General features: G+C 39.2%; 1 protein-coding gene across 4 annotated transcripts in view; it reads left to right on the top strand.

The window, feature by feature from the left end:
- The window catches only part of pip4k2aa (phosphatidylinositol-5-phosphate 4-kinase, type II, alpha a), a 39849-nt gene that overhangs the window by 1517 nt on the left and 23725 nt on the right, over window positions 1-14607 (top strand). For 2 of the 4 annotated variants that reach the window (XM_030079532.1, XM_030079531.1), the window contains exon 2: window positions 503-1062. In XM_030079532.1, coding sequence (XP_029935392.1) covers window positions 922-1062 — 141 coding nt within the window. In that variant the 5' untranslated portion in view covers window positions 503-921. Of the gene's footprint in view, window positions 1-5; window positions 1063-14607 lie in introns of those variants that run through there. The other 2 variants (XM_030079533.1, XM_030079534.1) reach the window with 2 other exon arrangements.

Below are 14607 nucleotides of genomic sequence, written 5' to 3'. Positions count from 1 at the left end.
AGCTGTCAGTTGACAGCCAGCAGCGCACACCAAGTCTCCACGCTGCACGTAGAATAGACCAGACGTAGATTTTCATGTCCAAGTATCCTCACCTCGGCGTTTAAATTCCAACAGGGAAATGGGCATGGCATGCTTCATCCCTGTCATCTCTATGGAATGACCACAAACGCGTAGGAGGACTGAACCGCTTGCTAGCTGTAGCTGCTAATAGTTAGCCCTGCCTAGCAGACAGGCTAACGTTAGCTAGTTGGTCAACGGAGCACGGTTCTGCTTTGTGCGGTGAAGTTAGCTAGCTGGCTAGTTCGTTCGCTAGCGAAGGTCGGAAGGGACTAGCTGCTCCTCAACGTTACTAAGGCACCGTCAACCTTAGCTAGTTAGCCATTCAGCAGCACTGTGTCATTTCAGACATTTTGCTCGGTTCCACCATAACGTGGGTTTAATTTTTACACGGTGCTTCATTTCGCCCTTTTCATGTTTTATGTTTTTTTATTTCCTTTACCAGAATTGTCGTTGGTGTTAGCTAGCCGGCTGGCTACTTGGCTATGCTAACATCAGCTCAGTGAGAGCTCGCATCGCAGGGGTGCGGAGAGCTCCGGAGAGACAAGTGAAGGAAGGAAGAGGTGACTTATGATGTGGGCTGAGGGAAGTGGCGGACTAATAGGAGAACGTAAGCAGCAGTTTTAGCTGTAGCTCGGCGTATTTTCTCGTACAAATCCTTGTCAGGGCAGGCCCACAGCGTCAGTCAAGCTGCGAGGGACGTTGGACCAAGAAAAGAATTGGGGCACTTTGAATTAGGAGCTGGCTAAATGAATAGTATTCATTGAGACGTGAGCTGGTGGGCACTGCCAGCTTCAGGACAAGGCGCACTGTCAAGATTATCGCACAGACTGCAGTAACCAGCCAATTTACCGTTCCTTAAAGATGGCTTCGGCGAGCAGCATTGCTGCATCTATTGCAAGCAAAACGAAGACCAAGAAGAAACACTTCGTTGCTCAGAAAGTGAAGCTCTTCCGTGCCAGCGACCCTCTGCTTAGCGTGCTTATGTGGGGAGTCAACCATTCGGTGAGTCAGTCCATCCAAAGTCTATATGAACCAACCAGTTCTGCCCATCTCGACCCTTTCATGTGCTAAATCAAGCCCTACTTGCTGTCAAATACCAGCCTATGCGTGAGTGCGGTTGATAGACAAATCTTAGATGACAGCTGTATAGCGGTTGTAGTTCTGTCAATGCAAATGTGTGGCTGACTGCCTGCAAAGTGTGCTCAGCTCTTACTGCATATCAGTTATGTTTGCCTTAGTAAAGCTTTGTGAGATTACTGTTTGCTTGCCCAACTGTTAGATGTGTTTTATGCGTGCACTAAGGAGCAAGGAGGCTGTGTGTGTGTGTGTGTGTGTGTGTGTGTGTGTGTGAGAGAGAGAGAGAGAGCGAGAGAGCGCGCAGCTAACCCTTCTTTGGTTTCCTGTTGTGCACATGTAGGATAAGCTCTTAGGGCTCCATGTCATGAGAGAGTAGATCTTCCCATGCAATAGAGCTTATCTCCGCTCTCTTTCTCCTCTTTGCTGAATATTTGCTCAGGGGCCTTTTGTGGTATGAAAGAGAGAGGGACAGCAGGTTTGGCAGGCAGAAGACATCTCATTAACATCAAAGTTACTTGTCAGTAACCCTCCGATTTAGATTTCAGTGAGAAATCTAAAATGTAATTGGCAGATACATCGTGGTTGATGAGCAGACTAAGGCTTATGCCAGATTTCTGTAAAGTTGCAGTTTGATTCTGTGTAGTGCATTATCATTACTAACCTTGTGTTAGTAATGATAATGCCTCTGTAATTATTGTCAAAGTGTTTATCAGCCAAATAGCAGTTTCAGTACTGTACCCAATTAAATTAGTTTTTTTCAGTATGTACAATGTAATATTATGGTATAGCCTATCTTCCTTTCTTTGCGTGGCATGTGGGCCTCTGTACAACATGACACGGTTATTACAGTAGTGACAGTTAGTTTACTGAATGTTTTTATCTGGTATTTTAAATTGAAGAGAACAGCTTCCCAATTGCAAACACAAGAGATGAGATTTTAAAGTGAGCAGCAGCAGTTGTTTGTTGTTAAAAATTATGACCATAGGTCAGCCAATGCAATAAATTAGATGATGGGATAGTATATATAAAAGAGAGAAAAAGAAGTTTGGCCCTTTGAAGCAGGTTCCTACTCTGCCTTCTCACTGCCTTTACTTGTCTGACTGTGCATCTGGGTGTCCTGGTTCTATTTTCTCCATCAGTTAACAAGCCGTTTTGTACAGTTGGATATTCAAAACTCATCACAGGCTGCTTTAGCTAATGAGCCAAAAATTCTCCACCTTGACAGGAGTACACTACACAACATATTTTTTTTGCTACTTCCATATTTGATATCAGTCGCATAGAAATAATAATTACATTTATTGGTCAGAGAGAAAAATAGTTCAGCATCTCTCCTCTCAAGCAGCCTCATAGGCTTGTCTCTCTTTGTGAGGTTGAGGCATCCTAGGGGTCTGTTTGATGGACATGAAGGTGACTTATAGCCAGACAGACACAGAGCATAGAAGGCATATTGATGATGTGGTTGTTAATAGGTACGCTCTCTTTGTCAACTTAGATAGTGACGTGACCTGAGGCTTGATGTCAAGAGTGATGGTTCAGTAGGGATTATCCTGATCCTAGATTGTCTGATGTGTCCAAAGCCAAGGCCACTTCGGATATAAAGGTGCCATACTGTATGGCTGCCATAGTCTCACTGTAGATCAGCCTTAGTCACCCGGCTGTGCACGGTGATTTAAGCCTAGAGGGGAAATAAAAAGTTACACAAGAACTGTACCTCCAGCCAGCTATGCAGTACTCATTAATCACTGGTTGAACATTTTGTTTATCACTTGAAATGCCTGGGAAGGATGAAAGTTGATTCATCGTCCCCTCTCTTGTTTAACAAATGTCATTATCAGATATGACATTAAACACATTAGGGAAATTGTCGTCCCCGTGACTGTTGAAAATAGTTCCCTATCAGAGTTTAGTGCAGCAAACTATGGGTCACCTGCAATGCTCCTGTCAGTGTTATAAATGAATGTTCTTAAATTTCTTTTTCAAAGTACACTAATTGGCATCCTTCAGTAGGTAGGTGTGTTTGTGTGTGTGTGTGTGTGTGTGTGTGTGTGTGTGTGTGTGTGTGTGTGTGTGTGTGTGTGTGTGTGTGTCCGTCCGTCCGTCCGTCCGTCTCTGCTTCTGTCTCTGTCTGTGTCTGTATATCTTCTGGATTTAGTAATGTAGACTGATATATGAAAGGAGCATCTCCTCTGGGTGTCTAAGACAGAACTTGGTGGACTAATGTGGCCACAAATGTTGGCCATAAAAACCTACACAAGTTAGGTTAGACTACATGTTCAAACTGCTCTCTTGGATTGCATAACTCAGAGCAGGGCGGCCGCCAGCACATTTCCTTCTTATGCCTCAAGCTACCTCACTTGCTGCTTTTCTCATCACTGTTGATGAGGCATTCTTTTTGTCATACTGCCGGTATCTAAAAAAAATGACTGTAAATGTGCAACGGTTCGCTTGAGCCACTGAGTATCTACCAAGGTGTGTGAAAGTTTCAGTTTGAAGGTGTTGGTGTGTAGAAAGCCGGTCTCTTGCCCGATATTGGAGTAGGGGTCACTTGGAATGCCTGCTAATGACAGAACACTGCGATGGAATGGAGAGAGGGGGAGGGCTGAGAATGCAAGCAGACCGCCAGCATACAGCGACTGCAGACGCAATACACAAACACATGCACACACTGAGGCTGCGAAACAGAACCCCCCTTATCTGCGCTGCAGCCTATCAATCAGACCCATCCACTCTGGCTCTTCCTGGAAACCAGCCTTATCACTGTTTGTTGCTGCTAGAGCATGATGGGGAAACCAGTGACACCACCAAGGAGGGAAAATGGTCACCTAGACAAGACAGTATAGAAGATCCAGAGATATTAGCTCCCTGTTGAGACCAACAGGAAAAGATCTTAAGGTTAGAGTGGAATACCGCTAAAGGTAAAAATTCATAGGGTATGCTTTTTTATGTCATTAAAACATAAGACCAGGTGATGTGACTGTATGAAATTTTAAATATTGACCACTGCAGAGTACTGATTCAAACCATTACTCTCAGTGAACAGTGAACAGGCTTGGACTGTTAGTTTGGGGTCATAGGACAAAATAATTGCCATAAAATCTTTCTTCTTCCCACCACTTGAGAGATAGAGGCTTCTGTGTGCCAAAAATTGAGAAAATCTAGACACTTTGCTTCAATGTCTGATATGTTAATCAGGACAATTTGTCATACTGGATATTATTGTTAGGTACTATCTCCAAAGCCAGTACTTCATCTTAGCCCGCTGTTAGCATCATTCTTATGTGCAGTAGCTGAGAAAAGACTGGTTATGTGTGCTGAAATGACATTGTATGGCAAAAGCTGCCTAACAGCTGGTTAAAATCTTTCTTGACAGGTAGGTCAATTTTAGTTAAATCCTAATATTTAAAAAACATTACTGGGATCTTTCCGAACCCTAAATAGAAGAATAGAAATGGATTGAGGCTTAAGCCTTTTTTCCAGTGGAAATATCAGTTCTGAACACTGAAGCTTAGTGTGTGTAAAAGCTCAAACACACTTGAGTCTACAAGGTCAGTCTCACACTCATCAAAAGAGCTGGTAGAGGTTGTAAGTCTACATGACATTACTTAGAGACAATGCATCTTGTCTTTTTAGATTACATTTTTGTTGGAGAATGTGTGTGCAAATCTTGATTGAACTCATCCAAATCAGAAAAATGGTGTATGAGAAATGTATAAATGAGAGTTTTTCCCTTTTATCGCATACTTGTGAAAACTGCCTTCTGTCTCACACTAAATAGTAGTCTGAAAGGAATCACCAGCCTCCTGCGCTGAGCACCCTGAAGATAGAGGCCTGCGGGACATCTGTGTGGCATCATAGACCAGAGTCTTAATTTTCTCATTTTAGCTTAGGGAGAGAACAAATACTGACAAGGCAATTCTACCACGACACAAGAATACTAGGTTTCCCTTGGATTGATATTTGTTTTAAGTTCATGTTGGGTGCTGAGTTGCCTTAAGTTTGTATTCAGACCTTGCATTTCTCATTTATTTTGTTTACAAACAAACAAATACAAATGCTGTCAGTCACCTAAAGTGTGTTTGTGAACTATTAGTAGTCATAATTCATTGCACCTTTGCATGGTGTTAAACACACTGAATAGGGGGCTAGCCTATTGTTTGAAAGACAGCCCATTGGCAGACATTTGGCCCTTCTTCGAGCCAGGCTGTATTTGTGCTCACTCAAACTGAATAGAGTCACAGTTGAAACCTAGCCCACATGGTATGCTGAGGAGGTAACTGTTTGTTAGCAGTAATGTATGTTAAATTTTGCTTCATAGAACTAGTGATAATCAGATGAAAGTATAATAGTCTGTTGAACCTTAACTTGAAAAATGAAAAACCAAAATATAGCCTAGCCTACCTAAATATACACTAAACTAGGTAAACAATATCAAGTAAGAGTAGATTGATGACCAGTAATGTGTTAATTGGTTATTCAGTTGTATTCTACTGTGTGAAAGCAACAACTTATGAGGCATCCTCACACACGCTCTCTCAACACCCTGAGGTGATAGGCCTGCTGTGTTTGCTGAAATAGAACCAACAACCCAGTGGGACTAATGCCATACTCTTTATACTGAAGCCAAGCACCACCTTAAACCTACCACAGACTGTTTTCCTTGGTGCGATAGTTTAGAAGAATCGGCAAAACTGAGATGACATCATCATGGTGATTGTCAGTAGTTTCCCCTGTATTCAGCAGGGATGTCTCTGTGGCAACAGATGCATAAACAACTGCCACAGTCTTATCGACCCCAGCAGACAAAGAGATATGTTTAGAGTTTGTGTTTTTAATACAAGCCTTCCAAAAAGAGCTCCAGAATTAGAAAAGAGGCAGATGCCAGATGTCTGACATTGGACTGGGAAAGTAAGTTTTCCATCTGCATCCCTTACCCAAAAAAATCCAAGGGGGAAATAGTGTTCCCTAAGGGTCAAAATGTGTCTAACTTTTACTGTGGTAGACCAGCCAAGAAAATAACAATCAAATTTGAGTCAGCGTAAATATACTCTACTTACTCACCTACAGTGGTGGACCAACATGGGCAACCCATAATATTTCATTTGGCCCCGCCAGTGTTTCCTCTGTAATTTTAATACAGCTGTGGCACTTCTGGCAACCATTCTGTTTTGTCTCATTTCTGTTGCTGTTTGGTCTCAGTTATGTTCAAAGTTGAGATTGTTAATTTTTTAAAATTATTAAATCATTACTTCTAAAGCATCTGAACTATACTTATTTTAGTTTTAGATAACATAAAAATGTTTATTTTAATTTCACATTTTTTTCTTGCAGTGGTGGTAATTTCCTTGCTATGGTGGCACACCACTGCTAAATTAATACAGAGGAAACACTGGCTTCCACATATGACCCTGTTTGGCCTAGTTTTGGTTTTGCTGTGGTTTGCATGGCTAAAATTGTTCTTACTTGGACATGTAACCATGGGTATGTTTGGTTTAGATGTATTTGGTGTGGAAATTTGAATAAATCAACTTTTTTGCAGTTTTACATTTTCGGCTTGTATGCAGCCCAGGATTGGGCTGGGCCATTGAGCTGACTAGCTATACAAGAAACTGTGGCAAGCACCTTGTAGAAATATTGTTGCCACAGTGGGAAATGGAAATCTAACCTAACTGCCTTGCCTCCCACATAATTCATGAGTGTTTTAGAATGGGATGAAGTCTTGGCTGGCTGTCTGTTCCTGTAGAGAGTCCTTAGGGTGTCTAAGTGCACTGCTGGAATAAAAACATGTCAAAATGGGTTCTGCTGTTGTCCAACTTTTTGAGTAGAATTGTCACTGGCTGGAGTGCAGTGTTGCAGCAGTTTAAGGCACCAACTGTGTATTCATAACACTGTAACTACAAGTCTAGCCCTCAACCTGTTGTTGCATGTCTTCCTCACTCTCTCTCCTGTCCTTGTTATTTTTCCCCTTCCTCAGAGCTAAAGTAAAAATAAAGAAATTGATGGTGTTGAGTTAATGTTGCAGGGCTGCAGAGCATCACAAGTCATGAGGCAAGCAAGTTGTTTGTAACAATATAGTCTTTATTGTTGTGAACTATTGGGCCTGTTCTTAGGGTCCTTTAAAATATATTGTAGCCACCAAAATTTCATTAGTGAAACTACCTGTCCATTTCAGGCAATTCAGGAATTCAGAAAATGGACTCTCAAGCAGAGTGAAAAGTGTGAGTCAGAAGCAAAGTGCTAACATTTCGCCATCACTTCTTTTATGAAAATAACAATCCATGTCATTTCTTCTTGTACTCTATGTGCAGCCTTTACTTTTGTTATATTTTAAATGTCTTTCCATTTTTATTTTAGGTCTCTTACTTTCTTTTTTCCTTGGCTGATTTTTTTGTGTTCTCCTTTTATTTTCTGTCTGTGTAGTATCAGTATCCCTCTCTCTGCCTCCTTCAAACTCTCCCCATCCTGCAGGTTCATTCTTTATTTCTGTCATACCTCCCTTTTTGTGATCCTCTCACTTTCTTTCCCTCTCCCTCTCTCCTCTCATTCTTTCTTTGCTTTGTCCTGCCTCTCTCTCTGACTCAGAGTAGCTGTGTTTGGGTCTGTAGATTGCATAAGGGGGCAGGGGGGTTCTATAAATATCTGCAGGAGTGACCTACAGCTAATGTGTGTGATGAATATGGGTGAGGAGAATAGAAAAGATGGGATCTCACAAAAGACCTAGCATCCCAAGGCAGTGAGAGATGGAGGAACTTGTACAAAAGTATGCCTTTTTTTCTGCCTTTGAGTGTGTTGCCGAAAATCTTTAAATTCTACAAGAAAAGACTTTGTGTGCTTCGACATGCATGCGCAGGGTTTCCCCCATTGTACTACTAGCCTGGCGGGCTGCCGGGCCTAACTTGGCCTACTGCCGGGCCAAAACATTGCAAGAAAATTCATTTTAAGCATGGATGTGGGAACTAGTGGTGCTGTAAGTGCTCGCTGTATCGCCAAACAATACTGTCCAAGGAACATTGAATGCAACACATCCTGAGCTTTCCTAATTCCAAAATGTTTCTTTTTGTTTGTCTCTCAGTAGCAACTATAGCTCTTTATTGTGCCAAATTCAAACAACAATTGCAAATAAGGCAGATAGCTACTATTAAAATTGCTTATTTCCAGGTCACGGCGGAATTCCATCCTGCAACCGGGAGAGGGAGAAATGCACACTGAGTACATGTGCCTTTTGCCTTTTCTAGACCTCTTGCAGGAGGTCTAGAAAAAAAGTAGTGGGTCATAAAAGTAGTAGCCTAGTTAGCATGTAGCAAAGGAATACTTTCAACCTTTTTTATATACTATTTATGCCCTTGTTACATGTCTCTATATCTGCTCTAAATGCAGTTATAGGAGATAGACCTTATAGCAAATGTCAAGATACCAACCACATGGAAAGGAGAGTAAGTAGAATGAGGAAACCTGCAAGTTACAGTTTGCAGCAGAAACTCCTGGCCAGTGGCCACACCTGAATACAGTGTTTCACCAAAATCTAAAAAAAAAAAAAGAAGAAGAAGAAGACAAATTGCATAACACAGTGCTTGCTGTGTCTGCAAAAAAACATCTCAGCTTTTAAAACTTCTCTTCAGTAAGTGGCACACTGGCAAAGCTAGTTATTGTTACATATATCATTTTTTTGTATTTTTATTATTTATTTATATATTTTCCATTTCATTTGTCCACTCCAGAACAAAGAGGGCAATGGAAGAAGAAAGGAACAGTGGAGAGAAATTAGGAGATTAGGCTAATGATATAATATTTGTCATATTCATATGGTCACATGTATATCTCAGTTCTCAGTTTTGTTTGGACCTGGCTGATTCCCAATTCATTATCAAATGTTTAATAAATGTAAATTCAATACAAATGTTTCTCATACACCCAAAACAATGTTTAAACACAAAATAACTTGTAGTTCAAGTGTGTACAGCCCACATGTAGCTGACATGTAGCTGTGATGCTTGATTCACTCATCAGGACAGGTCATATACCATAAACCTGTTGGTTGCTTAGTCAGTCTAAACCAGTATACCCTTTAATAGCGGGTCTTTTGTAACACTGACTCCATACCAGACGCAAGAGCCTGCCTGTCTACCTGTTAGTGAGTGTGTGTGTATGTGTGTGCTGTGTTTTATGATGGGTGGATGTGTGTTTATCAAAGCTTCATGGGGTGGCCACGCATTACGCCGTGGGACACAATTATGAATATTAAATAACAAATATGTCTCAGTTATGTAGGCCTGGAAGACCACCTTAGTCACCTGTAATAGCTTGTACACTTGTACACTGTGATGGTGGTGTGTGTGTGTATGTTTGTGTCCATGTGTTTGTGAGTGAAATAGAAGCTGTCAGTGACAGATGTAAATCAGGTGTTGTGCAGTAGGTCCCGTGATTTAAGGGGAGACTACAGTAAGCTGTTAATTGTACTGAGAGTGTGTGACTCAAGTTATTGGTCACACACACACATATTAGAGCTGCTTCTCATCATCAATGTGTCCTCATTGTGGTTGACCTCTGCATGCTGTGGATAGTAATGAATGGGATAAGTGCAAAAGGAGTGGTGGAGATATAAGTGCCCACTAAATTAACAGTCTTTTTAGAAAAAAAAAAAAATAATAATAAGACACACCACACGAGTCAAGGCTGGCCTTGACCTTGAAACTGTCAGGGCTGCCCTGTGGGATTACCATAAACACAGACTGTCACTCTGATAGGTTAACTTAAAATGTAGGGTCTTGCAGTGATAGTGGTTTGTGATGTCAAAGAGTGTGGTTTTAATGCTTGGTGCCACCAAAGAGGAACTCACCAGCATTATTAACATTTTCACATCTTTTGCCAAGACAAGGGATGAGCAGTATGGCTTAAAATTCATAGCATGATGTAATTTGAAGCCGGGACAATCACAGAATATTTGTTTTTTCTTAAAAAAGGCAATGGAAAATTTCCTGATGTCATACAAGTATAATGGAAGCTTTAAGATGTACTGTCCTGTCACGGTACTGTATTAAGACAGATTTCACATGTTACTCTGGTGATTGAAAAAAATTAATAAAAATTACTTGTACTTGCTGTGCCACAGACTTTGGATCCAGTTCTTTGATCAATTATTAATCCCTCTCTCTCAGCTGTTTGAAAGGAAACCATGTCCTTACATAGATGCACAGTTAAAGCATGAGTAATGTCCCTGCATCAGTTACTTTTTTTCTCAGAGGGGTGGTCTTTGAAAAATTGCTTGAGAAAGCAATGTTTGAACTGCAGAGCAAGCATATACCTTCCCACTGCCGCTCGACAATTTTCTTACTATTTATGTGTAATGTATATTACTCATTTTTCCATATTCCAGCCCGTTTGAATTTGAAATGAAATATTTGTTGCATTACCTACCTGGCAAAGACAGTTACATGATATATTTTACATGGTATAGTTAATCTTTTGTTCTTAAAGGATAATTATGGCTATTTTCAGCCTCTTGCTTGTTTTTGTACTGTATCTCTAACAGTTCAGTGATGTTCAGTGATGTTGAAGGTATGGATTTACCAATACCAAGTTTGTAGCCTTGATTGTTGAAATAAAATCTGTACGGTGAGCTTGTTGCAGCTAAAGTAGTATGCCGTGATGGCTGAACATGGGATATTGTCTGTGCTAGATGTGCAGATGGTTATAAAATGGTGACCAGTGACAAGTTTTGTTTCTTTCTATGATTTCAGCATGGATTTGTTGTTCACAATTTTGCATTATTGGGTAAAAAAATCAGATGTCTCCCCTGGACCTGTCAATAGAAAGTTTTACTGTGTCCTTTCAGATTTTAGTGTGTCAGACACAGGACGCATTCCCTTCAGCGTCATTGCAGTTGATCCTATCCTTTTCTCACAGTAAACAGTGAAACAAACACACGGCTTGTACATGGCAGGGTTCCAATTTACTCCAAAACACTGTGATGTTTCAAGCAACTGCTCTTCATCAGAACTGATCTGGGTTATTCTGTTTAAGAGCAGAGTTGCTCTTAAACAGAATAAAACAGTTGGCAAACAGTTATAACAACATTTCAGTTATTATAGCCCATTTCATACTTTTTTATCATCGCTGACACACTTTCTTGTTTGCTCTGCTGACCGCTGGTTTTCTGCTGCGTTCAGGGCATATTAGAAAAAGTGGAAAACAGGACTTTCTTAGAGTGGTTTACTCACTGGCGCAGCCACTTTATAAGTCCTTTGCATCTCTGAATTTAAAATCTGTCATAATAATTATACAAGTCATATCAGATATTTCTTTTTGCAAATACCTTTGATTGTATTGGGGTGAATATAACTGATAATGTTGTTTTTTAATACCTTGGACTACTGGCACTGGTATGGCATATGTGACAATGTTTACAATTATGTTGGCTAGGGTTGGGGGATTTCTACAGTATTGGCATACGAAAATGACTATAATGCTAACGTCGGCACACTTTCAGTATTTGTGGTGGTGGTAATGGAGCATGCATATCCTACTTGTATACTGCTAGCAGGTTGAGCTGAATGGCTTTTCTCAGTCAGCTGTTTGTATTTGTTGAATATTCTATATGACAGGGGTCTTCAACGTTTTTTCAAGCCAAGGACCCCCAAACTGATCGAGTGATGGAGCAGGGACCCCCCTCAATATAGACTATATTGTATAAATTGTGTTTTATATTAAACTGAGCCTGGTGACATGTATGAATGTACCTTGTTATTGTGCATTCAGTACTAAACTATTCAAATAATACATTTTTTTTAATTCAAGTTTTTATTTTAAACATATATATATATATTATATATAATATATATATATATATATATTATATATATATATATATATATATATATATTATATATAATATATATATTATATATATATATATATTATATATAATATATATATTATATATATATATATATATATATATATATATATATATATATATATATATATATATATATATATATATATATATATATATATATAAAATATATATATTATATATAATATATATAATATATATATATATATATATATATATATATATATATTATATACATATATATATATATTTTGTTCACATGCTCTCATTTAAAAGGTCTTTTGGCTTTTGCTTGCCTGACAAGCAATTCAAAAAACGTTCTTCTTCTTACAAGTGTTTTCCACCAATCAGGACATTGCATAACAGTGTCAAAACCCAGTTAAAATTGATTGAATCCCACACCCAGTTAACCATTCTTCTACCCTGTGAGTAGCTTGTCTCAGTCTTGATAAGAGTTTTATTAATAGTTTATAAGCTGACTCATAAGGTTAATTGTATTTTTATCTTCTCATAGAGATTGTTCAGTTAACATCCTACAATGAATGGGTCTGGGATTTATAACAGGTCAGGTAATGATGTAATAGCTTTGTTAAATGGCCAGTGAAAGGTCAAGCTCAGACTCAATACAGTATTGCAGTTATTATATTTGACCTTTGAAGCTCACTATGTGGCACTGACAATATCCATATGGTTCATAGAGATCTGCCATATGATGTATTTAAACAGTATACCCTGTGCTCTGTCTATATATTATACAACATGCTGTGTGTACATTTCTGTGGTCGAGTGAGCATCATCTGTGGATTACTCAAATACATGTACAGGTTCTCCTAGTCAGAGAGTACAGCAGAGACATGCACACATTTCTGATGTGTTTGGTTTGTTTCTTGAAACCACTCTCTTTCCAACGATAGAAGTGCACAACTGGTGATAATTGATCTTTTGGGCGTGTGTGTGTGTTGTAGGGGTTTTGGATGGCACACAGTAATTGCAATAGAGGTTTTTTACAGACTGCAAAATCCTGTTTTGTCACTGTAATTCAAGGAAAATTTAAGTGTGTAATCTGATCTAATGTGACTGAATTAGAAGAAATGGTTAATCACAAGACCAGTCAATCTTGATCACCTTAATTGTAGCCAGTTAGAATACAAAACATCAATACAATGTTAATGGGTTTAGCAGGATGGGCGCAATTAGCCAGGGATGTTAGTCTTATATATTGTAATACATATTGTAATAAAACATATGTCTTCAGCATGGCAATAAATCACTATATTATGCAGTGTTTGCAAAGACTGTAGCAAGCTGAAAGTGGGATGGATCAATGTTAGTATGGGTGGAGCATGGCAGAATTGACTTCTCTTGAAATATCAGTGCATTGTACAGCAAATATTATCAGATCAGAGCGTAATCTCAGGTTGACATAGACAAACTCCAGAAAAGTTAAAGACAGTAGTAACCAGTTATGGCCAGTCCATCCACCAGTCAGTGAGCACATATTGACAGTCTTGCAGTAGCATGGGATTTAGTTATGGAGAATCTGAATGAAGCCTTAGGACACAAAACTACAAGAAAATGCATTGCATAATGTTGAGGTTTTGTTGTTGGTGTTACAGTAGAAATCTAAGGACACCACTTATTAAAAAATGAATCATTGAATTTTGTCTAACAGGCCCAGTAAGGTAACTGATTGTAGACAGACCCACACCTAGTAAGGTAACTGAATGTCTGAAATAGAATGAGGAAAGATTTCCATTTACATTTCACCTGCCACAGAAGCTAGTGGATTAAAAAATAGGTTTCTAAGCAGCTGTTGTTTGTGTATGTTTATAAATTTTGGTTTGACATTGTGCTGAAAATTAATTGATATTTAGTTTGATCATTGGTGCTAATTTTCCTGTGTGTGCTTAGTGTGCACTTAAAGTGAGGTTGTTGTTTGGAGGCTTTTAAGATTTCAATAAAAAAAAATGGCAGCTGCAAGTAAGTTTAACACCCAGTTGGTTGGTAGTTGATGCTTTTTTTCTGATGCATGCAGCTGTGCTGTAACTGAGCAGGCTTGTGGCTTATCTGATAAAAAAAAATATGTATATTGCATGTGTGTGATGTATGGATAGCAACTAATATGCACATGACAGTTTTAAGCTGCTATGTTTCAAGGGGAACTTCAGAATTGCTGCTTCAGTACAAAGACTCTGTAGATGGCTTAGATCTGGCACAATCTATATCTTGCAAGTTGGTGACTAAGTTGTCAGGAATGAGAAAAGATGAATAAGGTAACTGTCACAGTGCAAACTTCTACCCAAAGTGTTTTTCCTGCTCATTCTCAAATAAGCCGCTCCAGGCTATGTATCCTGATGACAACTGATGAGAAGTACTTCCTTCATCTCAAGCATTGGGAGAGATTTTTTTTTTGCTTATAAATTGTGAATTAGAGTGTCTTGTGTCATGAAAATAGCATAATCCTATGGATAATTAACTAAAAACTTTATTCACCTTTTATCAATAGTGAAAGATGTAACAACCTCTTTGCTGTCAATACTGTCAACAAGCTGTCGTCAGCTAAGAGCGAGTCATCTATCTGTCATTGTTCAGAGAGATAATGCTATGCCATGCTGCTG

This window comes from Myripristis murdjan, chromosome 20 (assembly GCF_902150065.1).
Source record: "Myripristis murdjan chromosome 20, fMyrMur1.1, whole genome shotgun sequence".
NCBI lineage: Eukaryota > Metazoa > Chordata > Actinopteri > Holocentriformes > Holocentridae > Myripristis > Myripristis murdjan.
This window is presented reverse-complemented; position numbering and strand designations above follow the sequence as displayed.